This window comes from Stegodyphus dumicola, chromosome 5 (genome assembly GCF_044657685.1).
Source record: "Stegodyphus dumicola isolate Sdum_Otavi_A_Nest chromosome 5, ASM4465768v1".
Taxonomy (NCBI): Eukaryota; Metazoa; Arthropoda; class Arachnida; order Araneae; family Eresidae; genus Stegodyphus; species Stegodyphus dumicola.
Window position 1 is genome coordinate 130,013,126 of NC_140772.1, and position 20,723 is coordinate 130,033,848.

General features: G+C 35.8%; 1 protein-coding gene across 1 annotated transcript in view; it reads left to right on the forward strand.

The window, feature by feature from the left end:
* LOC118199529 (phospholipid-transporting ATPase ABCA3-like) overlaps positions 1-20,723 on the forward strand; it is a 384,844-nt gene that overhangs the window by 242,051 nt on the left and 122,070 nt on the right. Inside the window, exon 20 of the mRNA XM_085817060.1 lies at positions 19,258-19,745. Within this exon, the coding sequence (XP_085673186.1) occupies positions 19,258-19,745 (488 nt within the window). The remainder of the gene's footprint in view (positions 1-19,257; positions 19,746-20,723) is intronic.

Here is a 20,723-nt window from a genome sequence, read left to right on the forward strand (position 1 = left end):
TCGTATACACGTTACACATGGGGAAAAACACGAAAACACCCATGCAGCCAGCCCGTTCGCGGGATTCGAACCTCGGACCGAACTACCAGTGTTCAGCGACTTTACCGCTCGGCCGCTAGTGGGCCCGCTAAAAAAGGTATATATATATATATATATATATATATATATATATTATCTAATGAACTAAAAAAGGAATATATATATTATCTAATGAGCTAAAGAAGGAATATATATATATATATATTATTACATATTATATATATATATATATATTATCACTATATATAAGTGAATACAATTATTGCAAAAGCATATTCATATGCACTACGGCTTGGTAGTTTACTAACGAGTTAACAAAAATTCTGCTTTTTGTGTCTAAGAGTACAACAATATTTTAAATATTTACAAATAAAATATTAAATTGGAGCCTCACCAGTTGCCTAGAATTTGAAGATTGTTAAATACGAATTGTTTGTTGCTAACCCAATTCTGTATGATTGGTTTTCGTAGTTTTCTACGTTCTCTTTACAAAGGTTCTCTATGAAAGCATCTTAACCAAACAGCTCCCATGTTCTTTTCTATGTTCAAATAACCAACTAACCTAGTTTAAGCGCGATTTCCAAGTTAAGTTACTAGGAAAACCCGAATACTCATTAAAAATCATATAGCTTGCCAATCGGGAGAAACATGAAAGATACGGCGCCAATAATTGAATTGCTATTACGGCACCAATACGCTGTTTCTAAACTTAGATGGTCATTCCTGAATTAAACATAATTGATTTGTTACTTCTACTAGAGCTGGTAAGAATTAAAATGCAAATAAATAATATCTTGTGCAATCTTGATTAATATAAAATTAGAAATATTTGCATAGAAAAATATTTGCATTCAGACCGAAAGTTTTTTTAAATATTTGCAATTACTTTATAAGAAGGATTTATTAATAACCGTAATAATTACTTATTATATTGTAGCGAAAATCGCTCGTTTCGACCGAACTCCTCATAGCTTAGCGGAGAAGGCGCAGGACTCGAAACCCGAAAGTATCGGGTTCGAAACCCATCAACGGCAAGATGCTTGATAATTGGTTTTTATGTAAATATCCTTGTTGTTAAGGTTAACTTATTTATGTAAATTTCCTTCTTATTCTTCCAGAACATTCCAAGTCTGGAATGTTTCAGCATGTTCACCAACTGTATATAAGTAGCTCTTTCTTCAGTTCTAGTTAATAAAAAGTCTTGAGTTTAGAGTTGTACTTGCCTGTTCATTTGTAGGATCCCCTCATCTACGCGACAGTTTGGTGGAGGCGCCGGGTATTTCTCAGTTACTACGGCAGAGTTACGCCGAAGCCTGTGGATTCGAGGACTTTCTCCTGAGTTTGGGCTCTTACAGGATTCGCGTAAAAGATCGAGAAAGATGGTTGATGAGAAGGAAACCGAGCAGAATTCTCCAGCAGCCAGTTCCGCTTCAAGTAATATCGCACCAATACCGATCCTGACGTACCAACTACCCAGAAGCCCGTGTATATTCAGCGGGGATAGCCAAGAAGATACTAATAGATGGCTCAAGGACTTTGATCGAATCGCCAACTATAACCACTGGGATGATCAAATGTGTCTGGCGAACGTCATTTTTTATCTTGGCGGAACCGCTCGACAGTGGTTCGATAATAATGAAGATACATTCACCAGTTGGACTGTTTTCAGGACTGCTCTTAAAAACACCTTTTCCCGAGCAGCTGATGTAAAGCGCCAAGCTGAACGAGTACTACTCACACGCGCTCAGCAAATCGATGCGACGTCTGAAGCATACATTCAAGATGTTCTCGCTCTCTGCCGGAAAGCAAACCCATCTATGTCTGAAGACGAAAAAGTGGCCCATCTCATGAAAGGTATTGCTGAAAATTTGTACCAGGTCCTGTCGTCCCAGGACTATGACAGCGTCGATGCCTTCGTGAAACGCTGCCGTCACATAGAAAGCCTTCGACGAAGACGTATCGCCCGATCACGATTCCAGAGGCTGCCTAATGTCTCCGCGGTGTCGTCCGATGCGGACGCCAGTGAACTAAGGTCTATAATGCGCACTATCGTCAGGGAAGAGCTTCAAAAGGTCCTTACGCAAGTTCAGGGCTACACGGAAATAGAACACGTAGTACCAAATGACATAGCATCTGTGGTCCGGGAAGAGGTTATAGAGGCGCTGGCACCACTCACAGGAGCAGGGAGAAGCAAAAACACTACCCAATGTTCACTTCCAGTTAGGTCGCAACCAAGACGTGAAGCCAGCCAGAGAACTGTTCCACAACGTAGGACAGATCTGTGGAGGACTGACGATAATGTACCTCTCTGTTTTCATTGCGGACGCCCAGGACATGTTCTGAGGTACTGTAGGGAAAGACGCCAGATATTTGAAAATGCAAGAATCGCAAAGACGTCCAACCCTCGACGGGACAGGGATACTGAATCTACATACAGCTTCGACGATGAATATGCACAACCTAGTTCTTCCCGAATAAGGAGCAGTTCACCTTATCCGCGACGCGCCCTCAACCGCCGACAATCGCAGTCACCAGTACGCCGTTCCAGCCGTTCCCCACGCCGAACCAATGAAGAAAACTAGCTCAAGCGACCTGTACAGGAGGTGAGGCCGCAGTTGAAGAAAATCCTCCGACGTACACCACAGCCAAGTTGGAAAAGAATAACACTTTTATCACCGTGAACGGACAGTGTGTGAAAGCCCTTGTCGATTTGGGTGCTGATTATTCTGTCATATCCAAACAGTTACGTCGACAGCTAAATGCTCTTATGTTTTCTGAGAATGGACCTATATTGAAAACTGCCTGTGGTAAAACTGTAGCTGCCTCGAGACGCTGTGTATTGAAAGTTGATTTGAATGGGACTAAGAAGCCGTTTGAATTCCTTGTGTTTCCTGAATGTAGTCATCAAATGATACTTAGATGGAACTTTTTCCGTGCCACCGATGCCGTTATCGATTGTGGAAATCAAGAACTTACACTTGCAGAAATTCTTCCAGACATTGAATATTTAAATAAGTCACAGCTCTCCTTGTTTGCCACAACCGATTATGTAATTGAAGCAAACACCGCAAAGCAAATATGTGCCTTGAATTCAGAGCTACGGGAAGCAGATGAAGCTATGATTCTTGGAAATAGAGTTCTTATGTGCGAAAAAGAACTATCGATACCAGCCTCAATTGTCACTATAGAGGATGGTTGTGGTAAATTATGGGTAACTAATTGTTCTCGACGAACCCAACTGATACCGAAAGGGATGAATGTTGGCTATTTAACGACCATAAAAAACGACGCTATTTGCTCCCTAAGTGATCAGGCTCCAGCAGGTTCCAAGGGACATAGATCCAGGAAAAGGTTATCTCAAGAAAACCTAAAAGAGATTTTTGATACTGATTTGACCACTGCTGAGGAAGACGAGCTATTGAGTCTACTAGATGAATTTAGTGACATTTTTGACTTTAACAGTATTGCGAAAAAATCCCGATGCAATTCGGTGAAGCACAAGATTGATACAAGTGACAGTGCACCAATCAAACAAAGGTCATACCGTGTGTCAGCCACTGAGAGGCGTGTGATTGCAGACGAAGTGCAACGAATGCTAAAAGAAGATGTGATACAACCATCAGATAGTCCATGGTCATCTCCAGTCGTGCTTGTGAAGAAGAAAAATGGTGAATGGCGTTTTTGTGTCAATTACAGAAAGTTGAACAAGGTAACTAAAAAGGACGTCTATCCGTTACCTCGCATCGATGATGCTTTGGACTGCCTGGCTGGTGCAAAACTTTTCTCTATGATAGATCTGAAGTCAGGCTACTGGCAAATAGATGTTGATGATAAAGACAGAGAAAAGACAGCTTTTGTGACTCCAGATGGTCTCTATTAATTTAAAGTCATGCCCGTTCGGATTATGCAATGCTCCAGCCACATTTGAACGGATGATGGACACGGTACTAAGAGGTCTCAAATGGAATATTTGTCTTTGCTACCTCGACGACATAATCGTGTACGCACCTAATTTCGAAGAACATCAAAAGCGTTTGAGGGAAATACTGAAATGTATCCAAAGAGCAGGACTGACCTAAATTCCAAGAAATGTTCATTCGGCAAAAAGAAACTGACTATACTGGGACACTTAGTCGATCAACATGGGATATATTCCGATCCACAAAAGGTAGAGGCTGTAGCAAAGTTCCCTATTCCGAAAAATATCGCCGATGTCCGAAGTTTTCTGGGCTTGTGCTCCTACTACCGACGATTTATCCAAAATTTCACAGATCGCGAAGCCCCTGCATGACTTGTTGAAGAAAGATGCAAAATTTTCTTGGAACGCGTTACAGATTGAATCTTTCGCAACGCTCAAAAGGCTGCTGACCAGTGGCACTGTTTTGGGACATTTTATTCCAGACGCAGAAACCAGGATACATTCTGACGCTAGCGGCTATGGTACCGGTGCAGTACTGGTTCAGATCCAAGATGGCAAAGAAAGACCAATAGCCTATGCATCCAGGTCCCTTACTGCAGCTGAAAGGAACTATTCCACCACCGAAAAAGAATGCCTTGCCGTAATCTGGGCAATTAGTAAATTCAGGCCATACCTCTACGGAAAACCCTTTACGGTAGTCACAGATCACCACTCTTTATGTTGGCTGGCCAATGTTAAGGATCCATCCGGAAGACTTGCACGGTAGGCTCTCAGGTTGCAGGAGTACGACATAAATATCGTCTACAAGAGCGGTCAGAAACACTCCGATGCAGATTCACTGTCGAGGAAGCCTCTTGTAGAACCAATAATTGAGAACAATGAAGACATCCCTTTCTTTGCAGCAATCGTAGATTACGGAAAAGAGCAGCAGAAGGACAAACGATTGAAATCCATCATTACAACTCTCAAGAGAGGTGACGCATATCAAAATTATCAAATAAAAAATGGTATACTGTACAAAAGAAGCTATGATCCTATGGGACAGCAGTGGCTCTTGGTGGTAACAAAGCAACTTCGTAGCGAGGTTCTAAGAAGTCTTCATGATGCTCCAACCGCTGGCCATCTCGGATTTGCCAAAACGTACGACCGAATAAGGAGGAAGTACCATTGGCCAGGGCTATATGGAAGCACACGGCGGTATGTATCACACTGCCGAGAATGCCAAAGACGGAAATCACCGCCGCAACGTCCACCAGGACAACTTCATCCTATAAAACCTCCTGACACACCGTTTACCAAAATTGGAATAGATCTACTTGGACGCTTTCCTGTTACTCGAAATGCGAACCGGTGGATTATAGTTTGCACAGATTACCTTACCAGATTTGCAGTCACAAAGGCAATACCGACAGCTGAGGGCACCGAAATTGCCAAGTTTATAGTTGAAGAAATTGTACTGAAGCATGGTGCCCCCAAAGAAATGATAAGAGACCGAGGACGCAATTTCCTATCCAATGTTGTTAAAGAAGTAATTCATCTATGCAAGACGTCTCATCTGCTGACGACTGCTTACCACCCTCAGACCAATGGCTTAACTGAAAGATTCAATAAAACATTGGCAGACATGTTGTCCATGTACGTAGACGTTGAACAGAAAAATTGGGATACTATTCTACCATTTGTAACCTATGCCTATAATTCAGCCAAACAAGACACAACGGGATTCAGCCTATTCTTTCTCATTTATGGCAGAGATATCCAGACTCCTCTCGACGTAATTTTCCCATACAGTATCGAAGATCCCGAAGATAGTTATGCGCAACATCTGATCACTAGAGCTGAAGAAGCTAGACAGCTTGCAAAACTTCATATTCTTAAAGCGCAAACCACAGACAAGCGCCGATACGACGAGAGACATCGACCTGTCAGCTACAACATGGGAAACTTTGTCTAGGTCTTCACTCCAGTACGAAAGGTTGGGTTGTCTGAAAAGCTCCTAAGACGTTACTTTGGACCGTATCGAATAACACGACAGCTCTCTGACGTGACGTACAAAGTAGAAAGTATGGAACAAAATAAGAAACGACGGAATTCAAAAGACATCGTACACGTGTTGAGGTTGAAGCCCTATCTTGATCCGAAAGTACAACTAGACGGTGAAAGAAAGCCCAATATTTCCAGGAGACCTGTTACAAGAAGCCAGACCAGATCGCAGCGGGACGCGCGATCTGGTCTGGCTTCCCCCTAAGAAGTCTGGCTGGTCTGGCTTCCCCCTAAGAAGGGGGAAATGTAGCGAAAATCGCTCTTTTCGACCGAGCTCCTCATGGCTTAGCGGAGAAGGCGCAAGACTCGAAACCCTAAAGTACCGGGTTCGAAACCCATCAACAGCAAGATGCCTGATAATTGGTTTTTATGTAAATATCCTTGTTGTTAAGGTTAACTTATTTATGTAAATTTCCTTCTTATTCTTCCAGAACATTCCAAGTCTGGAATGTTTCAGCATGTTCACCAGCTGTATATAAGTAGCTCTTCATTCAGTTCTAGTTAATAAAAAGTCTTGAGTTTAGACTTGTACTTGCCTGTTCATTTGTAGGATTCCCTCATCTACGCGACAATATTACTGATGATTAGAATTTTAAGGATATAATGAAAATACGCTACGCGGAAAAATACATTTTAGGATTAAAAATGAGTGGATTTTTTTATGTTTAAAAACTTCTTAAATTCATTTAATAAATATCGTAGCCTCGTTGTTAATTGAATCCAGAATGTTGAGTGTCGTTTGTGTAATTATTCTTACTTGTCCACAGAACCTGCTGACTTATCCAGCCATTAAGTAGCTGCAGATAATTTCTACATAACCATTGAACTTCCATTAATTCGGTCTCTAGAGAGTTGTATGTTTATATCATAATTTGACTTTTATAAAAATGATTATTTTAAATCTTATGTTTCTATAAAAATATACTGTGGTTTTAAAATATAGATGATAGTATCAACCGCTCTTCCAGCAACTTCATAAGCAACAGCTTGTTTAGAAATAAGTTATGCAGTTAATGTCATAAAATATTTTCATAAAATTCAAATAAACATAAAACGAAAGTTCTCAATTTTAGATAATTCGATTTAAACGAAGTAAAGTAGCAGTGGATAAAACGCCAAAGATAAAAATTTTCTCTTACAAATATTTTTAAAAAAATCTGATGTGTACACCACATGACTTCCTTGTACGGAATATTAAATTATACGCATTTTTTCTTGCATTTCATTTAAACTTATTGAATTGAATTAAATCTACTTCGCTGACAGCGCATAAGCCAAAATAGAATAAATGCATTCTTTAAAATTCACTCTAGTATTTGTTTACCATAGCGAAACTCTGGCGCTAGATTCACTTAACAGTATTAATAATTATATAACGAAAACTAAGTTAACTGTTATATAATCCAATGATTATATAACAGTTAACTTATATATTTCTTTCATATTATAACTCATAATGCACAAAATTTATATCATTTAAAGAATAGAATTATCTAATCGTTGCCACATGCTCTATTCAAATACTATAATAAAGCTAGAATGATGTATAAAAGAAATTAAGCAAACAAAACAAAAAAGAAACAGTTTTTCACAGACGATTGAGTATTTCTAATTTAATTAATTCAGTTCTCACTTCGCGAGAAGGCAAAAATACATAAAAACTCAAAATATCTATATTAAAAATTACGAAGTAAATCTTAAACACTTATTTCCTCGAAAAAATTCCAGAAAGAATTAAGCCTGATTTAATTGGCAATAATAAATGAATGAGTTATCTTTGTTGTTGCGAAGCTAAGTTTCTCTAGATTGGCAACAAATCCACTAGTCTCCTGTTTCAAATGTAAACATCAATGGCCGCCATTAAAAAGAGGCTTAGTGGCACTTAGACAACTTTAAAATTGTTGATAATTCTAAAAATATTGCATACAGATTTACTAAAGGCATAAAAACCTTAACCGGAAGATAAAAACAACATAATACAATCATTTTTAAAGCAAAAAATGTACAATTTACAAACATATAAGAGTAAAGAAACTGAGATCACTGAGCCGGGTAATAGAGTGTTGACAAATGGAAAACCTACCTAAAATGCACACTTTTTCATAACTACATCAAGTTTCAAAATCAACTTTTTAAACAAGTCAGAGGATTGCCAATGGGCTTACATTCCAGCACCTCGATCTGTAATATCTTTTTATTTGTCAAAGAATTTAACTTCCAAAAAAATCTACAACCACAAGAGTTAAATTACTACAAACACACCTACAGATTTATTGATGACCTTATTACAATTAATAATTTTGGTAAAATTGAAAACTCCGACATTTATCCGAATTGTCTTAAACTTAATAAAACTAATAATTCACAAAATAGCATAGACTTTCTAGATCTTCAAATCATTAACTACAAAAAAATTTTACTTTTTGACAAAACAAGAAACTTCAATTTCAATACTAACAAATTAATAAATTGGAACTCCAACATATCCAAAAAAGTAATTAACAATACTATAATTAATCAAATACAATGAATTAAAACTATATGCACAGATACAATAGATTTACAACGCGAAATTTTGATCCTTATCAAAATTCTCAAAAATAATCTAATTCCCTTTCAATTTATCAACCATTGCCTTAAAAGAGCAGGCGTTAAATACTCACTCTAAATCATTTAACTGATAGGGATATGATAATTTATTCCTAAACCTGAGAAGGCGGTATAAGTTGGATGACTGTCAGTTGAAAGATTTGTATATAGTGTAATTACTCAATTGTATATATTGTAAAAAGCTAATTGTCTTCAGACATATACTGTTACTATACTATTACTAAAAAAATGGGCCTATTTCCTGCCTTTAGACTGTCTACTAGCTCTTGGACAGCGAAAATGCCTTTTTCCTTTCTTAAATTCTTAATCATTGCGACACGACAATTAGCCAGAAATTAATTCATTTCCATTTACTAGTATTTTTAAAAAAATCTTAACAGACGGTCTCTCTCAGATAAGAACTCCACAAAATACATCCCTCAAGAATTCCAAGTCCCACCCACTACCATAAATTTCTTCACCCAAGTCTTACCGACTGATATAATTCAAAGCCCCTACTGCCGCTAAGAATTTTCGGACACCCTACACTTCTGAGTCAGACACGAAGAGAACACATTGCCAACTCCCCCACTAGAAAGAATGTAAGTTACTTAATACCTTTCTGGCCTTTATATCTTCATGTACATTCACTGATCTTATTTATATTATTTTCTATTTTATTTTTATATTATTTTTATGTTCTCTTTGATTTGTTTTTACAAAGTTTGCATTATTTATCTTTTTTATAATCTTCTATGTTTATTTCAACTTTACGTTGATTTCGATTTCATAATGACAATTTCCAATGTTTAATTTCTACAAATAATATAGTACTCAAATACATAAAGATGATAGTGTCGGGGACGATTACTCGAGTTTTACAGGATTTTTCTACAGTAATTGATTTTTACTCCAAATTGAATTGACTAAAATGCTTCATGAGAATAAGTTCTTTGAGTAACAACTATTCGCGGAAATATTTGGCCTGACTAGAATTGCCGGTTTGGCTTTAACTTATAACTCGAGTAAAGACGAAACACTTTCATATTTACGTATTTTTATCAATTATTGATCATTGAACGGGAGTTGGTTTGTTCCCCTTGAAAAGTCAACTAATTTCCGATCAATGACAATAATTACATGTTTTAATTTTTACTTTTACAATTGTAATATTATTCTTCGTGATGATTTAACTCCAGTCCCCGTTAAAACATTATTAACATTTTGCTTTCAAATTACTTCAAAACATCTTTCAAAATATAACTTTCCAGTATGGATGCACACTTTTAAAATAATTCTACTTTAATTAAACTTAGGAGATAATATAATCAATTAATCAATACTGTTTAGGAAATAAATTATATATAAATATATTTATATACGTTTGGTGCGGCCGATTACAACCAAAATACGAGGTGCACATCTACATGTTATAGCAGTCGTATATACAAAATTTCAACGTTCTGAGACTACTCGTTTTTGAGTTATGCGAGAAACGTACGTAACGTACGTACATACGTTCGTACAGACGCCACGAAAAATTCTCTTCAGAATTCATTTTAAAGCAGTTTTATAATTTTTTTGAAGGAAAAGGGTATTTTATTCTGTCCTTACGTACAGATATCACGCAAAAACATCGTTAAATTGCATTCGATGGCGGTCAAAATGGATATTTTCGTTGAAATATGCTGCCTGAAACTTTTCGCGATTAACAATACTTCTTTTTTACTTCGATCAAGGAAGTAAAAATAGCTTTTCATATAGTATTAATAAATATTTATTACGCATCATTGAGGGAAAAAATTTCGGTACTATTCGGTTTCGAGGGCCGTAAAAAATCGCCAAGCTATTGTTGATGCCAATGCTGCCAAAAATAATTGCGGCAAGAAAGGAAGTATAATAGTAAATAACTATTTAAGATTGATGTTTTAATTTAGATGAAAGGTTAATTTCATATAATACTTTTTTATTATTATAATTTATATGAAAAAGGCTAAACATGACTGAATGGAAGCATAAGAGTAAATAACTATTTCAGATCATTATTATAATTTATATAAAAATTGCTAAACATAACTGAATGGATGCCTGCATCGCTATTTCACTACCGACTTACCGCTAAAGCATAGTTTCATCTCGTTGGTTGTTCAAACGTAATTTTCTATAATGAATGATGCCTTTTCTTCCAAAATATTCTCGGTAAAGTGCAGAATCGCTCACTTATTTGTTTGCCGCTTTTTACAAGGGTAAAAACAATTGGATTTTTGTCAATTTTCTTTTACTTTTTAAGTGAAAATAGGTCGATGTATGCATAGATAAAGTAAAGGGCGTGCGCAGTGTCATGTTTGTGGAATTCTAAGATTTTTTTTTAAGTGAAAATAGGTCGATGTGCACATGGATACCGAGTATGTGCAATTCTTAAAAACGCGTCCAAGCAGTGGGTGATTCTGCACTTTACCCAAAATTCTATTGCCGAGTTTTCGTCATGGACAATTCCCAAATTGTTAAATCTATAGGATATCAAAAAAGGATTTAAAAATTAAACTAGTATTTCAATGGCGTCTTAAGAAATATAGAACTATATAAACTCACGCAATCTGAAATCAGCGCGTACGCTAGATTTGGCGCGCTGTTAAATGGCCGCGTTTGCTAGATTTGGCGCTTTTGCGCGTACATTTTAGCTGCAATTGTTTTACGGTCCTCGAAACCGAATAGTACCAAAATTTCATATATAATTAATTCTCCGTAAAATTTTATTTGAAATTTAAGGTTAAAAATAGCTGTGGCAATTCACTGTAACAAAAATCCATAAACCACATTTGGTGTTATTATCGCTCAAAAAAATGCCAAATTTCAAAACGCGAAAATATGTCAATTCGTGTATATCTTAGAAAATTTTGAATAAAAAAAAGTCTCATTTTTTGCAGGTCTGCTTAGAAATACACCTACTTTAAATTGACGATAAAAATTTTATAGGTTATAACTCAAAATTTGTTTCGAAAAATTTATAAAAATTATTTAAAAATAGAAATTTAAAAAATAAAACACAAAAAATGGGTAAATTTTATTTGGAATGAACCTAAATTTCGAAATGTGAAAGAAAAAATCAAAAAAATTTAATAAAAAAAGAGATATTAATAAATATTTGCCAAATTCAATTAACATTGAGGAGCTAAAATTTTGAGAGCTAATATTTTAAAAACTACTCGTACGATTTTTACAAAACTTGGCATTCTGGCATAATTTGAGTCATAGAATCGAAATTTGGAAAACAATTGGTATTTTTTTTTCAGAAAAAGTCCGATTTTGTGTCAAAATACCTATGTTAGAATAGTGCTATATATAAATCTATTATATATCCTAAGTCGCGCTTTTGAGACATGAAAAACGCAGTTTGAATTTTGTCAATCGGCCCAATAAAACGGGAGATATAGCACTGCCTCCTTTTTTTTTTTTTTTTTTTTCTTTTATTGGATGATTTATTGAAGTGATAGAGCTTCACAAAGTGAAAAAGTCTTCGCCTTCGCTGGTCATCGGGCTCAGTTCAAAGCGGGTCTCATCCCTGAAGACTATTCTACTCCAGTCAATGACATTCCATTGCGAATGAGCCCGACACCACTGCAAACAGGTTTGACGTTGTACAGAGGTCAATGGTAGTTGGCGCAAGGGGCGTCGTGACCTTGGCTCCCTTTCTGTGAGCCATCTATGAATGGTCCTTGCGGTCATTGAAGCACTAGTTGCACGTACAATCGATGATAATGATGCATCTTGGGCTGTGAGTGCCGCTCTGATGATTGCTCGGTCTTCACGTTCTGTCGTTTCTCCAGGCCTACCGCTTCCTTCTTGACGCTGTGTGCGGCCATGGATCACCCATTCCTGCCAACATCGTAAAATAGTGGCATCGCTCCTGTTGAAATGACGAGCTATTCGCCGATAAGACCAACCGGCTTATTTGAGCCCAACTACACGACCTCTCTCAAATTCTGAAATCTGCGCATATCGTTCGCGCACCTGTATGCGAGGCATAGTTACTGTCTACCATACACGGAATGAAATTCGTGAAGAATTTATGACCTGGAATCGTAATTTATCCTCTTAAATATCCTGCCAGTTGCGCAGATAAGCTGCGCTACAGCGACAACCGTTCATTCATTGTCAGCCAAAATGTAAAATTTTGCATTTTCCGTCGAAACCTTTACGCATATCAATTTGTTTCCAATTTGCTTTATATCTTCTCGGTGCGTCTTTTTTTTTTTTTTTTCCCGACTTTTATAAATTACAAGAATAGTCTTGCAAACTGCTCCAGTTCTCATTTTGATCGTTTATTGTCCTTGTCTGTTTTTCCACATCCTTCTGTAAGACAACCAGTACAGATTCTGAATAGTATGGACACTGATGTAAATTCATTCTCACTTGTGTTGCATACGGATGGTAATAGGATTGATGATAAAGTTGATTTTGCTTATGTTATTTTTGAAAATGATGTTGAAATTGAATACCAGCAATTTCGCATTAGAAATGAATGTACTGTATATACTTCTGAGCTTTTGTGTATTAATTTTGCAATTAAGTGGATAATTAGCCAGGATGGACGTAGTTCCAGCTACTTAATCTGTACGGATTCACTCTCTTTCCTGGGGTCCTTTAAAAATAACTCGTCATTTAATGATATTATTGTTAATACACAGTAGTCTCTCGGAGATCTGGAGAAGAAGGGTATTTCTGTGTTTTTTGCTTTTGTCCGTGGTCACTCGGGTAATTATGGAAATGAGAGAGCTGATTGTTTCTCTGGGTCCTGGTGAATTGTCTGACTTTCATACTGGGAACTTCCTTCGTTCTAGATCCTTATGGATAGTTTCCTCCTTAATAGAAACTGACAAGTTTTTCATTACAACTTTAATCGGTTTGTCACTGTGCAATTGGTAAGTATGAAAAGGTATATTTTGATCTTTCATCAGTCTAGTCAATCTAGTTGATTTTTCGTGCACACGAAAATTTAGCTCTGCTTCATAGTTGATTTATACTCTTCTGTACAGTAGTCTCGAAAAAGTTCGTCTCTCTCCATCCAATTTGTGGAGTCGTGCGGCAGAACAATTGGTGGGGACGTTTCTTCTTGTTTCGCTCCTCGTTCTTCGTCGGTTTCTCCTACATTTTCTAGCGTCTTAAATTTGTTCTCTAGGCTGATTTCCTAGATCTAGGCTGATTCCTTGATGACTTTCTTCGGACTCTGCGGTTTTTCTTTGGTTTTACCCAGTCTTTTTCTTCCTCTTCTTCGGGTTTTTGATTTTTCTTTTCTTCACGAGATGTTTTGGGTGCATTTTCATCGCTGATATATCAGCATTTTTTCAGGGTACATTTTGCTTCATCAAATCCAACTTCGTCTATTACTCCCTTGATAAGTTTTATCCGGTCCTTGTCCGTTTCTTTATTCAATGACTTTTCCATCCTCTCGGTAGATCTTGATCGGTTCGTCATTTTACTTTTTCCTTCCTTAGTTGTGCGATCTGCGCTCTTCAGGAATTCACTTCTTCTAGAGAATACGGATTGAGATAATGTCGATATTTCCGAGTCGTCGTAATCGAAGTCTTCATCTCTGGAATCGGGAATCTTGAAAAAAGACATTTTCCGCTACCTTTTAAGAGGACCCAATCACCAAATCCTGGGTGTGGAGAATCATCATCCAACACTCTTTTAGTTCGAGCGCCACTGTAGAGAGTAGAGTTAGGTATTTTTGGAAACAGGCAAGATGAAAAATGAGCAAACGTCTTCGCCGGGAATCGAACCGCGGACAACTGGAATACATGCCCAGCATGTAGACCAGTGCTCCGCAACCTTTTCTCACCTGCGACGCACAAAAAATCTTTCTGGAATTTCGTGGCACACCAAAAGCTAATGTATATATGTATTGATTTATACACAAAATTTACAATAAATTTTTGTTTTTAATATGAAAAATATACAATTATAAAACCATAACATATTTATTTATATGCAATCATAATAATTATCAATGTGATACCTGCGCTTAAAAAAAGTTATATATCCAAGTTATTAGTTCCGAGTTATCAAGGAAGTCCGAAAAAATTCATATGCTGACACACTTACAATCCCACACACAACCACACAACAGTGAAATATATAAAAACATTTAAAATAGACATTATTAAGGAAAAAAATTGTCATTGTGTATTAAATACATGATAAAAAATTGCAAAATGTCAAATACATGTATTTGATCGCGGCACGCCTATATCCTACTCATGGCACACCAGTGTGCCGCGGCACACCGGTTGCGGAGCACTGATGTAGACCATTACAGCACGAAGGCATGCCAAGAAGGCGGGAGAAATACCTTATAAGACTAATAACGCGAAGATTGTCCTTTTAAACTTTACGTAGTAGTAGTAAGCAGAATGCAGGAACTACAATACGTCTTCAAGTACCAAAAAGAACTATGTTCTGGCCTTAAAGGCAGACAGCAACTGAATGAAAAGTGCGCGTGAAGTAAGGTAGCGAGAAGTCTCTCTCTTGGCTAAAAGCCACAACTTAAATACAGTAAGACCCCGCTTAACGCGGGGGATACGTTCCATCGAAGTAGAGCGTAATGCAAAACAGCGCTAAGCGAGGCTATCTTAACATGTAAATAATGGGGTTAGGGGAAGACGGATAAAAAATGGTTAGACATTAAATTTAATAATGGTTTTGTTTAATAAAAATAAAATCAAACATTTATTTCTTACAAAAATAAAAACAATATAAACGCATATACTTTTAAAAACAAATAAAATTCTCAGTCAGATCATTCAGTCTATTCTGGGTTTCCAATTTTCTGCCTTTTTGTTAAGAAGGCATTATGATAGATTTGCTTAATGGCATATTGCGTTCAATTTCGTCGTCAATCCATATAGACAGTCGTTTTTCCATTTCCTCTATAATGTTATTTCTAGAACGGGTAATTCTAGTTGCAGAGCTTGACGTTCTTGCAGTTGCCGATGACAGTATTTTTTCTTTATTCTTAAGAATTGTCCTTATTGTTGAAGTTGCTAAAATCAATGCAGCACTGATTTGAGATTGACGTTCACCAGAATCTAATCTTCTAATCACTTGCATTTGAGTTTCCAGTGAAATGCTTTTTCTGGTTGCTTTCTTTTCTTGTTTTTTTTATTATCACCCATGATAAAAACTAAAGATCATAATATTTGTCACTGTATTAATCGTTATAGTATTATACAAATTTAAACTTACAATAATTTCAACAAATGTTTCAAATGATAAAAATGCGTCCACCAAGCAAGAAACACAACTACACTGTTTCGGATATGTTATTTGGAAACCTAGCGCTGCGCACAATTTCGGAGAATCCCCGGGTTTAAAAGAGCGCTAAACCGAAACAGCGTTAAGCGGGGTCTTACTGTACTTAACAGTGTGCATAACCAAAACTCACCGCGTTTATTCTGGCCGGAAGTTGAAAATAAGAATGGACAATAAAGTTTTAAAATAAAATAAACGTTAGTTACACTTAAAATCCTTACACATTTAGTTTATAACATACTCAATTTATAATTTTTACCAATATTTACAGTTGTTTTGTAATTAATAAAGGGTACTTGCATATTATCACAACCATATTATAGAAGTTGCTAAATGCTAGCAATCGTGTGCATAACCATTCTTCAAGTAACCATGCTCATATCAGTCCTTCAGTCAAGCGACATTGCCATTTTTTTATGTGTTCTTTTTGTCGTATCTGAGTTCCAAATAAGGTCCAACGATTCTTTTATACAAATCGGGACATTTTTTTTTTTTTTTTTTTTTTTGCCTTAAACGCAATTTAAAAATAATATTCCCTTCTGAAATTCTGAAACTTGCCATAAATGGAAGAAACTGCGGGAATACGAATTTTGCCGCAAGATCACTGAAAGAAACGAGGATGAGATATATGTTTGATAGGACAGCAAGTGTTGGCGAAGTTTGCGCAATGTCAATTTTGTGCATTTCTCAGATTCCCCCCACCCAAGTGAAAGCGGATCGCTGTGTACACAGAGGACAAATAGCACAAGAAAATTATGGAAAGATTTTGCGAAAAATTTTAAGTATTTTATTTTTTTCATGTAGCATATAATTCTTGTTTAATAATTGCAATCAGGTACTTATAATCTTTATTTAATAATTAAAATTTGCATTTCAAATTGCTAAAGTGTGTTTTCTTTTCATATGGTTCAGCATGTTTGCTGATTTACAACAAATATCGATAACTAAACTAAAATATCGATCGTTTAGGAATTTTTTTTAGCATGTCGCTATGATCGCCAACTTGCACCCAGGTGACTTTTATCTTTTCATCAGTAAAAAATCATCAAACTGCGCCAAGATGCTTGTATTAATACGTAAGTACCCAATAAACAACGTCTGTAACACTATATTTTACCTACCTTGGAACAGAATTGTTTGGTTTTTATGTTTTTCTCCCCTTCCCCCGCCCCGAGGCAAAGATGTTAGCTAACAAAATATTTTACTACTGCTTGCTTTAATTTCTTGTTTGTTTGTTCATAGTGAAAAAAAGGATAGTAAGTTGTAAGGTTTATCCTAAGTTTTTAACAGTTAATTTTCAGTTAAAGCCGTGTTCCTATCTTTCTTATTTCAGGTTACAATTTCCTGCCAGAACGTGCTTTCAGAATCGCGGTTAAATGCAAATGAAGGAAGAGAAAGTATTTAAAGTTGAAGTTCTACTGACTACTGATATTCACCTTTTAGGCTATACTCTCTGAAAGCTATTTCTACGCTCTGCCGTATTTCAGGCCCTTGATAGCTTAGCCGTTTAGTTAGCGTTAAGGGGCCAACTCCTATAGAATTTTGATAGCTTCGGCTATATCTTTCTAGTTAATTTTTATTTCTTAGTATTCCTGAATTTCTTAGTGCCCAGGTAGAGGCTTTTCTGTAAGTCCTGAGAGAGAACCGTCTGTTAACTTTATTTTGAGCAATAAAGGGTAATTAACCCTTCTTGAGTAACTGTTCTCTGTTTACTGAACTAAAGCGATTATTCGCTTACCAGTTCTCAAGGCTCCACACATTTAGCTATAAATTCTAGGTCGGAACATTACAAAGTCATTAAAAAAAAAAGCTAACTGAAAAAACATTTTCTGTGTATTTTAAACTTTGACATGCTTACTCTACTGGTCCATGTTTTCAAGCATTATTTTAATGGGTAAAAAAGGTTTCTTTCTTTAACTTTGCATATTAAAACTGAGTGAATTCAGAGTTTTACTTTTCTTGAAACGTTGAGAATCAAGCCAAATGTTAGACGCAGAAAAACAAAGTCATTAAGTGGTAAGTTAAGATCATAAATAGGTTATTAAATATTTCCCATCAGAGTTGCTCAATGCGCAGCTAGCAGTGTCTGGGTATTTTTTGACTCCAAACATTGATTCCAGATTATACATTGTTGATTAAACATTTTCTCAGTTATAAAAGCATTCCAAAGTTCACCTCAGCTGTGAATATTATTCCAACCTCATAAAATTCATCAAAGAACATTTTTTTGTTCCGCATAACAATATGCTGCCATAATCTTTGATAATGATTGTATTTTCTTGCATTTTTTCTATTGGTTGAATTTAAATAACATCACTGAATATACCCTTGTTTTGTCGCAACATTGGTATAAGAAATCCACACTTCATTTTACTGAGGGAAAAGCAATCATAGCAATTTCTCTTGTTGTTCAGAAGTGCATATATAAGGGCTCTCCCACTTTTTTTTTTTTTTTTTTTTATCTTTTTGTGTGTGTGTGTGTGTGTGTGCGTGTTATTTCAACATTTTCATTTCAGAAATCATTTAATGCACATTTTGCGATAGCCCAAGTCTTCCGTGACAGTTCTGTATGCGGTGTACTTTTCAAGAAATGCTAATTATGAAGCGGTGATTTTCTTAGATTTTTGCATTCACTTGTTTCATAAAGATATACTTCTTTAGAACTAGATCGTCTACTTTTCTTCGTAAGTTATAAAAAGGTTTTTTGCAACCTCCCTAACTTCACAAATCTTAACTTTCCTTCTGTCACTGTTGGCAATATATACAAATTGGTGAACATTTATAATCCATCTATTATTTATTAGTTGTATTAAACTTTCTTAATTTTCTCCTTCAGCAGTGTGAATACAAAGCAGTTTTCATTAGGAAGTATTCTTTGAAGGCATCTCTCTTAAGGTTAATAGCTCTTGAGTGCTGTGCTGTAATAAATTAAATAATTAATTCAACCATCACAATGTGATGGTTGAATTGATGGAATCATTGATGGATCATCATCAATGATGGAATCATTGTGGTTATTCAACCATAATCACAATTCATATCTAAGTGATGCAATTTACAGTGAATTTAGGCTGCATTAGCAAACAACATTTACAGTGAGAAATAGAATCACAGGCCAATTACATATTTTGACAAGATTGTTTTTATCTCAGCTATTATTGGAATTGCCATAAGAAAGTAAACAAATCTAGAAAAGTAATAAAATTCACAAAGCTATCTAACAAATCATTTATAGCTGCTCTATATGTGTTAAAGTTTTTTATTTGCTATTCAACTTCTTTTTGAATATGCCTTGTGTATTGTAACTATTGGATAATTGTATGTTTTTCACATTACACTTTTAAAATTTATTTCAGATCAATGTGTCACTAACTGCATTCAGTGGGAAGAAAATTTCTTTTCTTGGAATACTCCTGGCATTGGGAAACAGTTGATTTTCTTAGGTCTGCAGTTTCTATTCTTTCTTATAACATTGCTTTTACTTGAAGTGAGTGTTTTTTATGGCCAGTTCCGTAAATTAAAAAAGCGACCGAAAGAACATGCTATAAATGTAGATGGATTTAGTGAAGAAGATCAAAGGGAAACTTTAGAAATGGAAAGCTCTTCTCTAACTGAGCTATTCACTACAAATTCCTTAACTGTAAGGGAACTAAGTAAGCATTATGGTTCTCATTTAGCAATAGACAGATTATCATTTGGTGTTCTGAAAGGAGAATGCTTTGGTCTGTTGGGAGCTGATAAAGCTGGAAAAAGTACAGTCTTAAAAATGATAAGTGGAGAAGAAACTATATCTTTAGGAGATGTATACATAGATGGCATCAATATTTCAGAGAAACCGGGAACGGTTAGTTTATATTATTATTATTATTATTAAATATGTTTTCACATTAAGATGCGACTATAGAAAAAACTATAAAAAAGAAATTTTCTTTTGTTAATATTATTTTTATAAAATATTTATTATATTCAATTATATTTTTTTTCCTTAGAGCAGGCTACAGAGTTAACTGAAATCACTTAGCTACCAGTGTGGCTCATTAATGAGTCCGTCTCTCTTCCTTTCTTTTCCTCATTATTTTTTTAAGAACTGATTCGGTTCACTAGTAACTAACTTTCATGTACCAACACATTTCTGAGTAACCGTAAGAAAATATCAGAAGAATTTTCCTTCTAATGCCTTCTAACTAAAGGATCACAACTAAAGTAGACATTAAAAATAAAGCTCTGTGTTTACATGTTGACCTGATAATTTCTCAAACAAAAGGTTTACAGAAATTAAGCTTGCAGACAACTAAATCACACATTCATATTAAATCAAAGTACAAAAGTAATATGCCTAGCTAAATTTTGGCTCGTAAAGAAACTTCTACTCGTGAAGAAATTGCAGTTAGCAGAAACTTGTCCCGGCAGGTTAAATTACATGAGCCGGAAAATAAACAGAGTTACAGCCAGCATATGCTGCCAAGCGCTTTCTCGCCAAAAATCTTAGAAACTATAGTCTTATTTATACCATAACTAATTTGTATTCTGATGAAAGTAAAACCGAAATAATAAGATAAGTGGGATGAATTTAAGTAAAACCCTACAAGCTGAGAAAAGCAATGTTTTCATTTAGCAGTTTCCTTCACTATTAGTAAAGCTCGGAAGTGGTTGCCAATTGATGAGGCCTAAGCTATTTTATTCATCTTCTATAATAGTGTTGCGTGCGTACGGGTTCGTTATGAAATGAATGCACAAGTCCGATGAAAAATGAACAAAAATTTATTATTATCACAACAAAAAAAAATGCTTAAATTTTCTCAAATTATCATGCAGTATTACA